General features: G+C 45.0%; 1 protein-coding gene across 4 annotated transcripts in view; it reads right to left on the reverse strand.

Annotated features, from left to right (window-relative positions):
• The window catches only part of IFT52 (intraflagellar transport 52), a 36,631-nt gene that overhangs the window by 5,120 nt on the left and 13,549 nt on the right, over window positions 1–17,962 (reverse strand). For all 4 annotated transcript variants that reach the window (XM_047771059.1, XM_047771057.1, XM_047771056.1 and 1 more), the window contains 6 exons: window positions 17,424–17,550; window positions 13,613–13,699; window positions 11,714–11,782; window positions 7,412–7,566; window positions 2,169–2,256; window positions 844–952 (listed from right to left, as the gene is read on the reverse strand). In XM_047771059.1, coding sequence (XP_047627015.1) covers window positions 844–952; window positions 2,169–2,256; window positions 7,412–7,566; window positions 11,714–11,782; window positions 13,613–13,699; window positions 17,424–17,550 — 635 coding nt within the window. The remainder of the gene's footprint in view (window positions 1–843; window positions 953–2,168; window positions 2,257–7,411; window positions 7,567–11,713; window positions 11,783–13,612; window positions 13,700–17,423; window positions 17,551–17,962) is intronic.

A 17,962-nucleotide genomic window follows, 5' to 3' on the forward strand; every position in this document is an offset into this window, starting at 1 on the left:
TTTTTGCATACTCCTTTCTGGTCTCTGAGCACATACAGATGTTCACATAATTGGGATCCTACTATAAGTACAGCTTTATATTCTGCTTTCTCCATTGAGAAATCTCACTGACATTCTCTTAGTGTCACCCCCTCCCTAGCCTCTGTAAACCTCTCTTATAATGACTACGTATCGTCCCGTTGATTGAATGTGGCACAACTTACTCTTGTTGCCCCGAAAGGGAACACTAAGCCTATTACAAATTCAAGTTTTTAAAAATTTTTACTTAAAAAAAAGGTTTTTTGGTCTTTTTAGGGCCGCACTTGCGGCATATAGAAGTTCCCAGTCTAGGGGTTGAATCAGAGCTGCAGCCACAGCCGAAGCAATGCTAGATCTGAGCCACATCTGTGACCTATGACGCAGCTTGCAGCAACACTGGATCCTTAACTCACTTATTGAGGCCAGGAATCAAACCCGTGTCCTCATGGATATGAGTCAGGTTTGTTATTGCTGAGCCACAACGGGAACGCCTGAATTTTCTCATTCAACTGCTCCTACGACCAATAGCCTAGATTTGCTGAATGGCGGCCAGGGTCAGATTTCATCCTGGGGTCACTCAGGACAGAACTAAAGACCCATAGGAATCAAAGCTGAGTCTGTGGCTTGCTTGGTACCATGTGCTAACTGGCCTCTAGAGAAACAATCAACATCATTTACATGAAATAAACAAAAATTGTAATTTTATATTCCCATCCATATTGCATTCTCCCTAAACAAACTCTAAGCTTTCTCTCATGGCAAAATCTCAGAAATTCACAATGTAATAAAACTCACAAAGGAAAACAAAAATTTGACCCAACTCACACTTATTGGTAATCTGAGCAAGCCGGGCCTTCTCGGAGGAGAACGTCTCGTCTAAGTCAAACAGCTCCAGTGGAGGAGGTGGTAGTTCCCTGAAACTCGGCGGGAAAACCTAAGAGGCAGTAAGGTCTTTCATGAAAGAGCACAACCAAAGCCATAACTGACAGTGATGCGACGCAGGGAAAAGGAGGAGAGGCCAACTCAGCCCTTCCTGGGAGACCCACCCAGCGCCCCGCACCTCCTTCTGCCCTGACCCATGAGAATACAGCAAGCAAGACGACAGTCCACTGTAAGCAACTCAGCAGAACCAGCCCCACCACCCGGAACTGGCCACGCTGTGCCAGGGCCCATTAACTCGTGCAAGAACACAAGGCTTGGGGCTTATAGGGTTTATTTGTGTTGAATATTTGATTCTACAAGTTGTTTCTCACCTAATCCTGAGTTCTTTAGGGATAGAAACTGGGGAAACAAATGTAGATTAATGTACCACGTGCTGAACTCGGAGCCAGAATTTGCAGGTATGAACCAGTGGCACTCTCATAAATGTTGAACTATCATTCACAACAAAAGGCCTGAGGAGTTCCACTGTGACTCAGCAGTAATGGACCCAACTAGTAACTGTGAGGATGTGGGTTTGATCCCAGACTCCACTCATTAGGTTAAGGATCCAGCGTTGCTGCCAGCTGTGGTGTGGGTTGCAGATGCTGCTTGGATGCTGTGTTGCTGTGGATGACATAGGCCAGTGGCTGCAGCGCCAATTTTACAACTAGCCTGGGAACTTCCATATACCACACATGTGGCCCTAAAAAGCAAAAAACAAAGAGAAACAAAAGAAAACAAAAGGCCTGATCTGTAGCATTTGTCATTTTCTGTTTTGTAAATACTTTCGCCATAGCCAATTTTCAAGCTACCAAGATGAAGCCAACTGGCTCATGATATTCCAGAACGAGGTGGGATATGACAATTTTGAAGGCAAGTGGAATCCATGCAGAACTAGAATGTTGAAATATAACCTGTAGACTGCCCTTGGGCTGTAAGAACTGCGCTGTGAATCTCAATGCCCCTGCCTGGAAAGCTCAAAGCTCTTCCTCCTTTTTTACCCAGTTCTCACAGATACCCTCCAAGCCCACGAGATGGGAAACACTGAAGGGCCAGAAAGGTCTATGCCCTTGACTTCTCACCTGGGAACTAGAGCAATCGGGAGGCCCTATAGAATGCTAATGGTCTCTGTGCACGTTCGGAGCCAGAGAAACCAAGTGAGGTCAGCTGGCAGGGGAAGGGCAGACAGCCCGGCCCTGCAGTGGGATGCCCGACATACAGCTACTCACTGCGGGCTGAAGGGTGGGCAGCGGTGTCTCAAACTGAGGTTGGATGAGCTGGAGAGGTTCATGCTTCACGTTGAGCTGTTCGTGAGCTCTGTGTTAACAAGAAGATTAAAAAAACGGGAATCAAGATGAGACCCTGTGGCAAAGCACGTTTAATTGACCACACCGTGCTCTTCACCAAATCAGGAGGTTCAGCATAAACGCACACACGCTGTGTTGGTAGACACAATGCAATGATCCTCTGGGGACTCTTCTCTCCAGTAGCAGACGTCGTGACTTTATTGACAACTGAAAGGGAAAGTTCTTGCTTTCAAGTTTCATATTAAGGTTCTCCTAAATAGGCTTTTTTTTTCTTTAGGCCCACACCCAGGAAATTCCCAGACTAGGGGTCAAATCGGAGCTGCAGCTGCCGGCCTACACCACAGCCACAGCAACTCAGGATCTGAGCTGCATCTATGGCCTACACCACTGCTCACAGCAAAGCTGGATCCTTGACCCACTGAGCGAAGCCAGGGATTGAACCCTCATCCTCATGGTTACTAGTCGGGTTCACTACCGCTGAGCCACAGTGGGAACTCCTAAACAGGCTTTTAATTTTGACCTAGTAGACGCTGTGAATCTGGCAACTCACTGTGCTTCCTTATTTGTTTCACCATCAACAGACAGGAGTCAAACCTGAAGTCTGCTGCTGGCAACTGAACAGATCTGTAAGATATGCATTTCTGTGTGCTCGTTCACTCCACAAAGGTTTACTGCACCTACTAAGTACCAGGCAGTTTTAGGCACCAGGAGTAGAGCATCAGGGGAAAAGAGAGACAAGGCAGGCCCTCATAGAAGTGACATTCCAGGAGAAGAGAGACACCCAATAAACAAAAGCCAAGATGCCAGGTATTAATAAGCATTACAAGAAGCAGATCAGGAGAGAGGTACAGAGACGGGGGAGGGGCAGAGTGTGTGGCCTGTCAGAGCAGCCCAGAGCAAAGGGAGGAACAGATCATATGGTCATCCTCGGAGGTGTCCCAGACAGAGGCAAGAGCAAGGAGAACAAGGAAAAGGGTGCCAGGCACTTGTGCCAGAATAGCAGGACAGCCAGAGGAGAGCACCATGGGAATGAGTTTACAGACTCAAGTTCTGACCTTCCCCTGCGGTATTTTTTTTTTTTTTTTGTCTGTGTCTTCAGCATGTAAAGTTCCGGGTCAGGGAGCAAACCTGTGCCACACAGCAGCAACTCAAGCTGTTGCAGTGACAAGACTGGATCCTTAACCTTCTGAGCCACCAGGGAACTCACCTGTGGTAGTTTTTTACTGCAGCTTCCCCTTTGCCTCTATTCTCCCAAACATTCATTTGACCTTTTGCACTATGGTGCAAATTGTCTTTTTTTTTTAACTTCATGAATTTTATTACATTTACAGTTGTACAACGATCATCACAACCCAATTTTATAGCATTTCCATCCCAAAGCCCCAGCCCTTACCTCCACCTCCCAACCTGTCTCCTTTGGAAACCATAAATTTTTCAAAGTCTGTGAGTCAGTATCTGTTCTGCAAAGAAGTTCATTGTGGAGTTCCTTTCATGGCTCAGCACTTAATGAACCTGACTAAGATCCATGAGGAAGCAGGTTCAATTCCTGGCCTTGCTCAGTGGGTTAAGGATCTGGCATTGCTGTGGTCTGTGGTGTAGGGTGCAAACAAGGCTCGGATCCCTGTGGCTGTGGTGTAGGCCAGCAGCTGCAGCTCCAATTTGACCCCCTAGCCTGGGAACTTCCATATGCTGTGGGTGCGGCCCTAAAAAAGCCAAAAAAAAAAAAAAGTGGCAGCTTATTGTGTCCTTTATTTTAGATTCACATGTATGTGATGGCAATGATGGTGTCTTACTTCAACTTCTCGTAGTATGAGAATTTCTAGGTCCAACCATGTGGCTGCAAATGCCATTATTTCCTTCCTTTTAATGGCTGAGTAACATTCCATGTGTATATGTACCATACCTTCTCGATCCACTCCTCTGTCGATGGACATTTAGATTGTTTCCATGTCTTGGATATTATAGAGTGCTGCAATGAACACTGGAGTACATGTGTCTCTTCAATTCATGGTTTTCTCTGGACAGATGCCCAGGAGAGGGATTGCTGGATCAAATGGTAATTCTACTTACGGTTTTCTGAGGAATCTCCACACTGTTTTCCACAGTGGTTGCACCAATTTGCATTCCCACCAATAATGTAACAGGGTTCCCTTTCTCCACACCCTCTCCACACGTATTGTGTGGTGCAAATCATGCAAGCTGGCTGACCTTCTCTGGGATTGAGGAAAATTACCTTTTTTTTTCTTTTTTTTTCCTTCAGGGCCACAGGTAGGTGTGGCATATGCAAGCTCCCAGGCTAGGGGCCAAACTGGAGCTGCAGTTGCCAGCCTACACCACAGCCACAGCAATGCCAGATCTGAGCTGCATCTGCAATCTACACCACAGCTCATGGCAACACCGGATCCTTGACCCACTGAGCAAGGCCAGGGATCAAACCCTCATGGATACTAGTCGGATTCGTTTCTGCTGAGCCACAACAGGAACTCTGAATGAGGAAAATTAAAATACACTCAACAATTTAAACTGAATGCTCATTTGTGGCCTTTCAAAACTCATCTAAACAAGCAAATGCCAAGGGGTATAGACAGAGTTCACCCCTGGCCTTTGCACGGGTGCTTTCAAATAGGAGAGAGGTCTCGGACTGCGGGAGGGCAGTTAGCTGAGCTCATTGCTGGTCACCTCCTCCGCTCTTCCCAGGTGCATGGGGAGCAGAGCACCCTTCCTAGCAATGAGCAGAAGATCTCCATGAAGAGAAGAGAAAGGACTTTTCTGGAGCATCTGCTACATGCCATGCACAGTGCCTGACCCAGTGCTAGGCACCCATTTCTTTAACTCCTCAAAACAATCCTGGACAGTGGGTGTAAACTCTTAAGGAAAAGGAAACAGTGGGTGTAACACTGGGTGTAAACTCTTAAGGAAAAGGTATAGAGATGATGTAGCTTCCCAAGGTCATGTGATTAGGAAGTGACAAAGGCAAAATTAAAACTCAGACCTGGCCAATCCCTGCCAGCCAGAAGCACCACAACTCAGTCCACCCAGAAGGCAGAGCGATGTCAGAGGTAGTTCTAAGCGCAAGGCCCTCCTGCAAAGAACCCTGCTGCCAAGTCCTAGCCTTGGTCACCTAGCCATAATGTTCTGTTTTCTGTCCCTCGATAGAACTATGTATTTATTTATTTATTTTTTGCTTTTTAAGGCCGCACCCACAGCATACGGAGGTTCCCAGGCTAGGAGTCCAATCGGAGCTGCAGCTGCTGGACAAATGCCACAGCCATAGCAATGCCAGATCCCAGCCACATCTGCGACCTACACCACAGCTCATGGCCACACCAGATCCTCAACCCACCAAGCTAGGCCAGGGATCGAAACTGCATCCTCATGGATTGTAGTTGGGTTTGTTAACCACTAAGCCACGTCGGGAACTCCCTGACTGTGTATTTAACAATAAAACAAATGCCATAAGTCTTCTCTTTCTCCCCTCAGCTCACCACCTCCCTCCTACTAGTAACCAACATGTACCACATTCAGGGTTAAGGTTGGCCAGATTCAAATTTAGACCCCACCAAAAGCTAGCTGTGTGTGCTTCAGTGTTCTGATATGATTATTACATGATAAAGCAATGTACATAAAAAACTTACATGGCACTTATTAGAAGTCAGGGCTAAATGCAGTTCAAATGGCAATTAGGAATAAACTTCTGGAGTTCCCGTGGTGGCTCAGCGGAAACAAATCTTGACTAGTAACCATGAGGTTGAGGGTTCAATCCCTGGCCTCACTCAATGGGTTAAGGATCTGGTGCTGCTGTGAGCTGTGGTATAGGTCACAGACTTGGCTTGGATCCTGTGTTGCTATGACTGTGGCGCAGGCTGGCAGCTGCAGTTCCAATTCAATCCCTAGCCTGGGAACTTCCATACGCCATGGGTGTGGCCCTAAAAAGCAAAAAAAAAAAAAAAAAAAGGCATAAACTTCCTTACCTAGACACACCCTACCTTTGCTCGTAAAGCCACCTCCCTGCAGAAAGCTCTCTCCCAATAAAAGGTGAGGGATTTTCCTCACCTTTTAAACTGCAGGACCCAGCAGAGCACCAAGCAGACACAGGCCACCAAGAAATGTTTGATGAAATAACTGATGCCTGGTTGGAGCCCCTCTTTCAGAAAGCCTTCCCTGCTCACCCCAGTCAAAATTGAATCCTCTTACCTCATTATGCCCATGGCCTCCATTGTTTTTTGTTTATTTGTTCTATGGCCACACCCACAGCATATGGAAGTTCCGGGCCGGGACTGAATCCAAGCCACAGCTGCGAGCAAAGCCGTTGCAGCTGGATTCTTAACCCACTGTGCCACAGCAGGAACTCCCTATGGCCTCCAGTCTTATTTCACATTTAGCATTAGTACAATAACCCTGCATCACAGCGTTTCTCTGTCTCCTCCATAAGACCATGAACTTTGGGTGTGGTGCTTGGCACAGAGCTCTCTAAGTCCCTGTTGACCCTGAACGTAAATACAGGGGCAGGACGTGAGACCATCATCTGTAGCCATGCCCTGAGCCTTTGGTTTATCCAGATGCAGATGCTGGCCAGGCTAAAGATGCTCAAAAATGTCAGTCCCTGCCCCTGTCATTAGGGATGGAAACCAACAACAACAAAGCAGGCAATGAAACGGGGTCAAGCACTGGCCTGAAAGTCGCTCAGGCCTGGCCTAAAATCCCTGCCTCCACCTTGGGAGAGTCCAACCCTCTCTACACTCAGCTGGAAATGAGGCAGGTAACTCAGAGGACTACTGAAAGCATTCAATGACAGAACAACGTGGAGTGCTCAGAGGGCGACTAACCTTCTTAATTTCCTGAGGGGGTTCCTGGGACATGGGACTCTCTGTGCTAAGACCAGGAAAGTCCTGGGCAAACCCGAACAAGCTGGTTTCTCTAAATGCCCAAGAGGGAGCCTGGAACACAGCAGGGGCTGGTAACTGCTGGCAGTTGCCTTGGCATCAAGCCCCCTCCCAATCTCCCAACTGTTTCAACCGACCTCATCAGGCCGACCTCATCCAGATCTCAGGACACAGTTTGCACATCATGCTCGCCATGACCTTCACTCCCATCCCCGGGCTCGTGTCTTCAAACCAATCACTCGGAATGGAGCGTGGAGCAGCAGAGAGAGCCGTGGTACTGACTTGATGACCTTGGGGAGGGAAGTGGTATCCAGCTGGTAAATGGACAGGTCGAAGAGGGTGGTGAAGTCCCTCGGGTTCTCATCACCCTCCTGGAGACACACTCGCAGCCGCTCGGACAGGGTGGCCGTGTCAGGCACCATCATGTAGTCGGAAATCTGAAAGCCACAAGAGGACTCCCTTCAGCAGAGCAGGGGCAAGAATTTACTCAGTCTGGTCTCCAGCGTCTCAGGTCTAAATCTTGCTAAGAGACCTTACTGTTCATGATCATTGACAACTAAACCATCAACAAGCCACTTTTGGTGGAAAGAAGGGCAAAGGTCACCTGGGAAAACCCCAATGCTGGCAAAACCCAGCTCTGCAATGATTCGTGCCACACAACCCTGCGGACTGGTCTCCTTTTCATTTCATGATCAACGATCTTGAGAGCTCAGCCATCAGCTAGAGTCTCAAGTTCATTCCTGTCACCCCTTCTTTTAGGCAATACCTTCCTCTGTCACTTCGAACATGTAAATGACTTTCCCTTTCTTAATCTGAGCTGATCACCTTATTTTTCTAGCTCAGTGAGAAAACGGAAGCAATCGTAAAAGAAAGTCGACAAGCTCCCATTTTAACGTCTGACCTCTGTCCAGCTACCAGCATCTGGGCCGCACACTCTGCTTTCTCTCTTGTCCTATGCATGAAGTGCCTGTGACCCAGCAATGACGACCCTCTGTGGACACTACACCCCAGCCCTTCTCACCTAGGTGAGGACATGCTTGCAACACTGCTGAGAAGCCTTAATGATGACTTGTGTTGTGTTGTTGGTAACAGTAAAAGATCAGGAAAACCTAAATGTCTGTCAATAAGAGACTGGTTAAATATATCACAGTACCAATGATGGATAATTCAGTTTTCAAAAAACAATCAGGAGTTCTCTTACAGCCTAGCAGAGTAAGGATCCAGCATTGTCACTGCAGCAGTTTGGGTTGGGTTCCTTCCCTGGCCCCATGAATTCCACATACCACAGGCATGCCCCCCGCCAAAAAAAAAAAAAAAAATCAAAAGAAAGCTCTTTATGAATAAATACGGGAAAACCTCCAAGACATACTGGTAATTTTTTTTTTTTTTTTAATTTTTAGGCTGCACCTGTGGCATATAGAAGTTCCCAGGCAAGCGGTCAAATCAGAGCTGCAGCTGCTGGTCTACACCACAGCCACAGCAACACCAGATCCAAGCCACATCTGTGACCTACACCACAGCTCACAGCAACGCCAGACCCTTAACGCACCGAGCAAGGCCAGAGATCAAACCTGCATCCTCACGGATACTAACTGGATTTGTTTCCGCTGTGCCACAACAGGGACTCACATACTGGTAATTTTAAAAAGGAAGGTACTAGACAGGGTACATAACACCATTTGGGTAAAACAAGGAGGAAGGGAAGTACACACACTCATGTACATTTCCACATTTGCTTATCTCTGTATAAAATATCTCTGGAAGAACATACAAGAAACTGCTCAGATGGCTGTCACTGGGGAAGGGAGCCAAGTGGCTGGACAGAGACAGGAGGAAGACTGTTCACTGTGAGTGCTTTTGAATTCCAAACTACGTGAATGCATTACCTAGGCAAGCAAGAAATTTACATTTAAATAAATGTATGCTGGCAACAAGAAGTTTGTTTATCTCCTTTTAAAAATTTTTTTATTATATTGGAGTTCCCGTCGCGGCGGGACAAGAAACAAAGTCAAAGCATCAACAAATAAATGCCCTTCCTAGCAACATCTGGCTGCTGCAGAGGCCTCAAGCCTCTAACAGGAAGGCATGAGGTGAGAGCAGTAACAAGGGCACTGGCTGTGGCAGGCCACACACCCGGGACATGGCACAGACATCAGTAATGGGCCCAGCAATCCCGAAGGTCCTGCGGCTGCTTCTCAGCTCTGTCAGAAGCAGGCTACAAAAATCCCGGTTCAGACAACTCTCAGGGCCTTAGATGTCCAGACAGAAACACTAAAGAACACTCCCAGGACCGCTGGTTCTCATGACTTCCTGGTAGATTGTGAGGTAAAAACGCGTTATATAAGTTCCTCCAGCCCTTTATCGAGCTATCATTTTATCAACCACCATGTGAAACTGAGCTGTTGTCTGGATTCGAATCCCATTCCAACATAACAAGATTTAATCCAAGGCCTTACAATACAAAGGACATTTCTCACCAGGTCTCACATCTGGAAGGTGTATGAAACCGCCCGGTTTTGGAGAAAGGCCTTAGCAACACTCCCTCCTCTGGCTTTCTACTGAACCAGGCTGGCCATCACTTGTGGTGGAGAGTGACCAACGGAGCAACAGAGAAGGCACAGGCTCCAGAATCCGCCTGAAGTCGGCGCTAACAGCTTGGCTGCTGTTAATCTAAGTGGGAACCTTGAAGAATGTACTTCAGTCTCCTCAGCTAGAGAACAGGGATGACAGAGACTTAGCAGGGGCAAGGCGGCCACACAGAACAGGAGCAGACGCAGCCCCTCTTAGTGCTGCTTGCCTTGACCCTCGACACTAACTAGGACTGGCCTCTGCCAGAGACGCCGCCCACTCAGAGCTGGATCCTCTGAGATCTACAAAGCGAATTCCTGGCTGCGCCACAGCTCTTCTGTTTTGGGGTCTTACGTCACTTCTCAGGAGGAATTTATGCAAAAGAGCCACACACTTCATGTTTCCATGTAGGAAATATTTTATTTATTTTTGCTTTCTAGGCAGTACTCACAGCATATAAAAGTTCCTAGGCTAGGGGTCTAATCGGAGCTGCAGCTGCCAGCCTATACCACAGCCACAGCAACACCAGATCTAAGCCTCATCTGCAACCTATACCACGCAGGATTCCTTTTCTTTTTTTTTTTTTTTTTTTTGTCTTTTTAGGGCCACTCCCGTGGCACATGGAGGTTCCCAGGCTTGAGGTCTAATTGGAGTTGCTGCTGCAGGCCTACGCCACAGCAAGGCCAGATCCAAGCCATGCCTGTGACCTACACCACAGCTCACGGCAACGCCAGATCCTTAACCCACTGATCCTAAACCACCAGGGATCGAACCAGAAACCTCATGGTTCCTAGTCGGATTCATTTCTGCTGCACCACGACAGGAATTCTGCAACGCAGGATCCTTAACCCACTGAGCAAGGCCAGGGATCGAACCCGCATCCTCATGGATACTAGTCAGATGCGTTTCCGCTGCGCCACAACAGGAACTCCAGGAGAGTATTTTAGACAAAGGGATCTCCTGTTTCCTAACCCAAGTCAACCTCTGGGTTTCCCAGCCAAGCCCGTCCTCAGCGAGAGTGAAGGTAGTCAGTGGACAATCACTTCTGGTTGCTTCTTGCCCATCGCCTGCTACCCAGAGCCAAGAAACCATCTTCCTGACATTTCAGAGTTTGAGAGAAGTAATTGATGAATGAGTAGACTGAATCAGGAGACCTGGGTTTGGGTTTCGGCTCTGCAGCTACTTGCTCTTTGAGCATAGTGCAATCTTGCAGAATTTCAGTTTCCTCATTTATAAAATGAAAATAAGACCATCTACCTCCCAGGGCTGTGGTGAGGTTCAAACAAGACAATCGATGAGGAGGTATGTGATATACAGTACCTGATATATAATAACTACAAGAGTTAAAAAAAAAAAAAAAAGTCTTGATAGATATAACAGATACATAGCACTTTTTACACCCTATAGTTTAATGAGTAAATTTACACCTATTAATTTAGGCCTCACAATTACCCTGTGAAACAGAGGACACAGGTATTAGAGAACTAAGGTGAAGAAAAAAAGGTCAAAAACAATCTGCTCAAGGTCCCAGGGCTCATGCTGGAACAGGACCTAAAATGCGGTGATTGGCTCCTATCTCAGCACTGGTCTCACCACTCTCCCGTCTGGTAAGTATTATCATAAAGGCAACAAAATTAGAGCTTAAAATTTAAATTCTGATGATCTTTGTTTATGAAAAAATTCTTTTCATATCCTTCATATTTTTGAAAGAAGTATTTCTCTATAGACACGTACTCTGAAAGTTTGTGCCAGAGAATATATATTAAATTCCAATTATTTTATATACATAGAGAGAGGTGCCCACCCTACTGAATTCTACAACTAATTATATAACTTACTGATTTATTATTTTTTACAACATGGCCTCCATCTCACCAAAAAGCATCACTTCCTTCCATCTGCCTTCCAGGGAGATAAAGTAAGAGAGAGATATTCCTTTGGAACTGTTAGAAGGGGTGCTGAGAAGCTGGACCCATTTTTCATTTCAAAGTTTTTTAATGATTCACAACTTCCTACCTCTGGGTCCTCAGCATCGATCTGGTTTAGTTGGATGTCTCCTGCCGTGAGCCACTGGAAAACAACATCCTAGATTTAAAACAACAACAACAACAACATAGAATTAGACATGGGTTATTTGAGAAAGCTAAGGGCAGGACTAGAGAATTAAATCAACGAAGAAAATATGATAAAGGGAAAGAGACTACACCAGTGATTTGAAAAAGGGGAGCCATTCTTCTCTCTTGGTAAAATTACATGAAAAATAAAAGTTGTCATCACCCTAACGCCACTTTTATCACTGGAAATTTATCATTTATCCTAGGGCCCTCTAACCTCTAACCACAGCCAAAATTTATAAAAATCTGTTCATAGTCCCAGAACAATCCTCTTTACTGTGCTGATGACAGTCTGCACTTAAAGAGTAGAATATATCCAGATTCCTCCAGAATATGCCTAGAGACAGTAGAACTTCATACAGACTCCAGAAACAAGATCTATTTTTTTTCCCCTTTTCTTTTTTTTTTTTTTTTTTTTAAGCCAAACCCATAGCATGTGAAAGTTCCTGGGCCAGGGATTGAATCTGCGCCACAGCAGGAACATGAGCTGCCACAGTGACTACACCAGCTCCTTAGCCACTGAACTACCAGGGAATTCCCAGAAAACAAGACATTAAATTAATCTCTCAATACAACAATAGTCCTTAAAGCTGAAGGAACTTATCTCGTTAATGAAAAAGCCCAGTGGGCCCTTCTTCCTGGGGTGAGTGAGTCACAGACATGAGGCCAATGTCCAGCTCTGGCCCACACTTTCATCCTTCACAGGACATGCTTCCCTCACACTAGTCCAACAAGCACCTGCACTGCCTTTCTCTCATTGCCCAGCTCAGTCGGTGACCAGTCTTGTCAGGACCCCACCTAAATCCCACTAGTGCTGTCCAGCTCCCCCGCCCCCCACTCACACATTCACTGCCTTCAGTCAGGTCATTGTCCCTTCTTGCCCGGCCGACTCTGCCAGCCTCCTAACTGGCTCCAGGGTGCCCTCTCCCTTCCATCTTCCACACGACTAACAGAGAGGTCTTTCTAAAACACAGATCTGACATGAAATAGTGCCATTTGCAGCCATTTGGATGGACCTAGAGATTATCAAACTAAGTGAAGTGGTCAGAGAAAGACAATTATCATTTACTATCACTTACACTTAATTCTAAAAATGCAAAACAAATGAACTTACAAAGCAGGCAGACTCACAGATAAAGAAAACGAACCCATGGTCACCAAAGGGGAAAGCTGGGGAGGGATGAATTAGAAGTTTGGGATTCGCGTATACACATTATTATATAGAAAACAGATAAACAACAAGTCCTACTGTACAGCACAGAGAACTATCCCAACAATATATAATGGAAAAGAATCTGAAAAAGACTATGTGTGTGCGTTATAAACACATGCACATCTGCATCACTGCTGTACACCTGAAACTAACACAACATTGTAAGTTAACTATACTTCAATTAAAAAAAAAAACCCAAAACAGAGATCTGACTATGCCCAAGGCTATTGGACACTCTACCAGGGCTTTCTGGAGAAGGTTCAAGTTCCTAGGGTTTATATGTGAGGCCCTGGTTGGGCTTACTCCTCCCCACTTCCCCAGGGTGGCTCCCACCACAAGGTGGCATGCTTAGATATGCCCACCACATCCTTCTGAATTTACTTCTGTCTCCCACGCACTCTCTTGATGTCCTAAAAACTTTTTCAGAGCAGAGACTATGGCTGACTCAACTTTGTAACCTTAGTGTCTGGCATATGATGGGCTCTGAATAGCTGGTTTTAAATTAATAGATGAGCTCAACAGAATTTTTTTAAAATAACATGAAAATCACACACATCATTCATAGTGTGATAAAAGAGAAGAGCTTACCATGATTTTGCTGTTTTCTTCTTTATCCAAATATTGGTCACTGAACATGTGACATGAGCCAAGCACAGCTAGTTTCCCACCTTGGTCCTGTCGATGACAAAGCAGTGTCAGATGTTCAGATCCCAAAAATGTACCAAGCGCATCCTAGTTCCTATACATTTATCATCAGAATCACGTGGACATAGTCTTATATACTAAGAAAGCCCAATTCACATGAGCTTTTTTTTTTTTTGACAGCACTGGCAGCACATGGAAGTTCCCAGGCCAGGGACTGAATCCGAGTCACAGCTTCAACCTACACCAGAGCTGCAGCAATGCCGGATCCTTAACCTACTGGGCTGGGCTGGGGATCGAACCCTCGCTGCCACAGACAATGCCAGATCCTTAACCCACTGTACCATAGCAGGAACTCCACACATGAGTATTTTAATGGTCTAGAAATGTCGATTATGATATCACTACCATAGTTTAGATACTTCCATACCCTTCCATTTGACTTCAACAAAAAGCAGTGTGAAATGGTTCAACAGCATTTTCCCACTGTTAGTCAAATTATAAATGAAAATCATCATCTTAAAGGAAAAAAAAAAAGACAAATCCAAAGACAATCTATAAAGCTTCAGACATTTTATGAGTACTAACAAAGAAATGTTAACTAAGATTCAAACAGAAAACTAAGCCACGAGCATGAAAAATTCACAAAAGTAATGACTGGTTAATGATAAAAAATTCTATTATTAGTAATTTTAAAAAATCAAAACAAAGTGTTTTTTCCTATCAGTGTAATAAAGCAAGAAAAAATAACTACAAACAGTGTTGGTCAAGTTTTAATGAAATAAGTTCTTTTATACACTGTTGCTGAAACCGTCAACATATGCAACAAAGCAATCTGAAATATACCAAAAACTCTGTACAATTTTACAGTCATAATCACAAAAGATTAGAAATGAATCCAGGAGTTCCCGTCGTGGCACAGTGGTTAACGAATCCGACTAGGAACCATGAGGTTGCGGGTTCGGTCCCTGCCCTTGCTCAGTGGGTTAACGATCCAGCATTGCCGTGAGCTGTGGTGTAGGTTGCAGATGCAGCTCGGATCCCGAGTTGCTGTGGCTCTGGTGTAGGCCGGTGGCTACAGCTCCGATTCAACCCCTAGCCTCGGAATCTCCATATGCCGTGGGAGCGGCCCAAGAAATAGCAAAAAGACAAAAAATAAATAAATAAATAAATAAATCCAAATGTTCAACCACAGAAAATAGCTAAGAATAATGGGGCACAACATTGTAAATCAACTATAATTATAAAAAAAAAAAATAAAAAAAAAAGAAGAAGAGTGGAACTCACTCTAGTTGTTAAAGATTAGAAAGGGTATTCCGGAGTTCCCATCGTGGTGCAGTGGTTAACGAATCCGACTAGGAACCATGAGGTTGCGGGTTCGGTCCCTGCCCTTGCTCAGTGGGTTAACGATCCAGCGTTGCCGTGAGCTGTGGTGTAGGTTGCAGACGCAGCTCGGATCCCGCGTTGCTGTGGCTCTGGCTTAGGCTGGTGGCTACAGCTCCGATTAGACCCCTAGCCTGGGAACTTCCATATGCCGTGGGAGCGGCCCAAGAAATAGCAAATAGACAAACGGAAAAAAAAAAAAAAAAAGAGAAAGGGTATTCCATAACATGGGAAAGTGCTTCTGTCATAATATTAGGTCAAAAAAAAGTGTGCTATCAATTGTGCAACTACTGGAGTTTAAAGCCTGTGAGGCAAATAAACAAAGATGAGGCACAAGCAAACGTGGGAGAAAATGATCAAAATGTCAGCCAGGGCTTCCTCACAGTGGTACAATGGGTGGCGTTCTTTTTTCCCTCCATCTCCGTATTTTAAAAATTTTCTACCATGAGCATATATTATTTTGTAATGAGAAAAAAAAGTGCAATATTAAAAATACAAAATGAAATCAAATTTTCTAGCATCATCGCATATAGGGAACAGGCACAGTTATAAGGGCACTGGGAAAGAATGACACCTAAGCCAGAGATGTTGAGATACAAATACACAAATGCTGTAAATAAAACAATATTTGCAAAACAAACTCTGACTTGTCCCACACTAAAAGCAAATACTTCAGAGAGAAAACAAATACCATTACTATACCATAACCACTACAAATAGTTCAGTTGCTGAAAACAGTAAGTGATTTGGGTAGTATCTACAGAAAGAACTGGGCTGTGACTTGAAACCCTGTAGGTAAGTAAATTCAAACCCTCTCTACTCACAGACTTATATTTTCTTTAATAATACACAGTTGACCTTTGAACAAGACGGGTTTGAACTGAACGGGTCCATTTACAAGCGAATTTTTCTCTTTTCAGCCACGCCCATGGCATTCAGAAGTTCTGGGGCCAGGGATCAAACCCAAGCCACACTTGTGACCTGAGCCACAGTAGCGACAATGATGGATCTTCAACCTGCTGCGCCACCAGGAAACTCCAATAACACTTTAATTTTAAAACACTATTTCCAGCTATTTAGGAGAGACCAACTATCATGACACCTACATGAATTTTGTCTAAATACCAGCTTCCAAACTCAGCACAGACATTTATTTACTTCCTAATAAAGTGATGCCAGAGCTTTTAAGTATGAGAGGGAAAAGTCTTACCTAGGCCCTACGAAGAAAAAAGGACCAGGTAGAGCTAGAGACATGCACATCTCTGGACAAAAATTGAGAGGTCAGCTGGTGAATTCTAAGTCTTGGTAGACAGATGAAGGTGAATTCAGCAAACACAAATTAAAAGGCAGTGGAGGCATTCCCGTCGTGGCACAGCAGAAACAAATTCACCTAGGAACCATGAGGTTTCAGGTTCCATCTTTGGCCTCGCTCAGTGGGTTAAGGATCCAGCGTGAGCTGTGGTGTAGGTCGCAGATGAGGCTCAGATCTAGCATTGCTGTGGCTGTGGTGTAGGCCAGCAGCTACAGCTCTGATTAGACCCCTAGCCTAGGAAGCTCCATATGCCACAAGTGTGGCCTGAGAAAAAGACCAAAAAAAAAAAATGCGGCAATAACAAGGAGGGCTGTGTTCTCTGGGGCCACCCACTCCCACACTTGGGGGGTTCTCCAGGATGAGAACTGAACAAATAGTCTTCCGAGGAAATGTTTTCCTGGGCTACACTAAGATACCAGCAGCATGATTCTATGCATTGTGGTGCAGTGTGTTAACTCAACCTTTCCCTGCATGGATTCTCCTGCATTGAGAGCAGGTAGTCAGAGATGGTTATAATATAGGCAGCCTCAGGCTACAGTGGAAAAGCTGTGAATTTAGAACAAGAGTTAGGTTAGGTTTAGGTCTTCTTCTTTTTTTTTTTTTTTTTGCTTTTAGGGCTGCACTGAGGCATATGGAAGTTCCCAGGCTACCCAGGCTAGGGATTGAATCAGAGCTACGGCTGCTGGCCTACGCCACAGCTACAGCAACAAGGATACAAGCCGCGTCTGTGTCCTACACCACAGCTTACAGCAACGCCGGATCCTTAACCTATTGAGCAAGGCCAGGGATCAAACCCACACCCTCATGGTTCCTAGTCGGGTTCACGAACCATTGAGCCATAAAGGGAACTCCCCAGGTTTAGGTCTCAACTCCATCAACTACTGGACAATCTACTGTTTCCCCATCAGTAAAATGTAGTTAACTGAAATCCTACTTTACAGAACTGTTGTGAAACCAATGAGAACATACACAAAACCCCTGCGGAAACAGAAAATCAGTTTTTACCATTTCGGTAACAAAAAAAAAAAAAACATATCCACCCACATCTAAGAAAGACTGTACCTTCGAGTGATAGAAAGCCAGGATGGGTCTGTTAAGTGGGAAACAGACAGAGCCTGTGGACAGAACAGCCACTGCTGGTTTCATGACATTCAATGTGGCACCAAAAGGATAGACAAAGGTGAGAGCCCTGAAAGAAATAAAGAAATGCTCATGGTTTTTAATGAATAAAAAAGTTTTTGAAGATAATCTCAGTGTTTCTTGAGTAATTCATGATCAAACATAAAACTTTTTATAAGCTTTGGCTGTTAACTCAATTATTAGTATAACTCTAGCTACAAGCTTGTTTTGTTTTTAAACTCAATAAATTTTATTACATTTACAGTTGTACAATGATCATCACAACCCAATTTTATAGCCTTTCCATCCCACCCCTGGCCCATCCCCCGACTCCCAACCTGTCTTCTTTGGAAACCGTAAGTTTTTCAAAGCCTGTGAGTCAGCATCTGTTATCCAAAGAAGTTCACTGTGTCCTTTTTTTAGATTCCACATGTAACTGATAGCATATGACGTTGTCTCAGTCTAACTTCATTTAGCATGAT

Source organism: Phacochoerus africanus, chromosome 3, assembly GCF_016906955.1.
Source record: "Phacochoerus africanus isolate WHEZ1 chromosome 3, ROS_Pafr_v1, whole genome shotgun sequence".
NCBI lineage: Eukaryota > Metazoa > Chordata > Mammalia > Artiodactyla > Suidae > Phacochoerus > Phacochoerus africanus.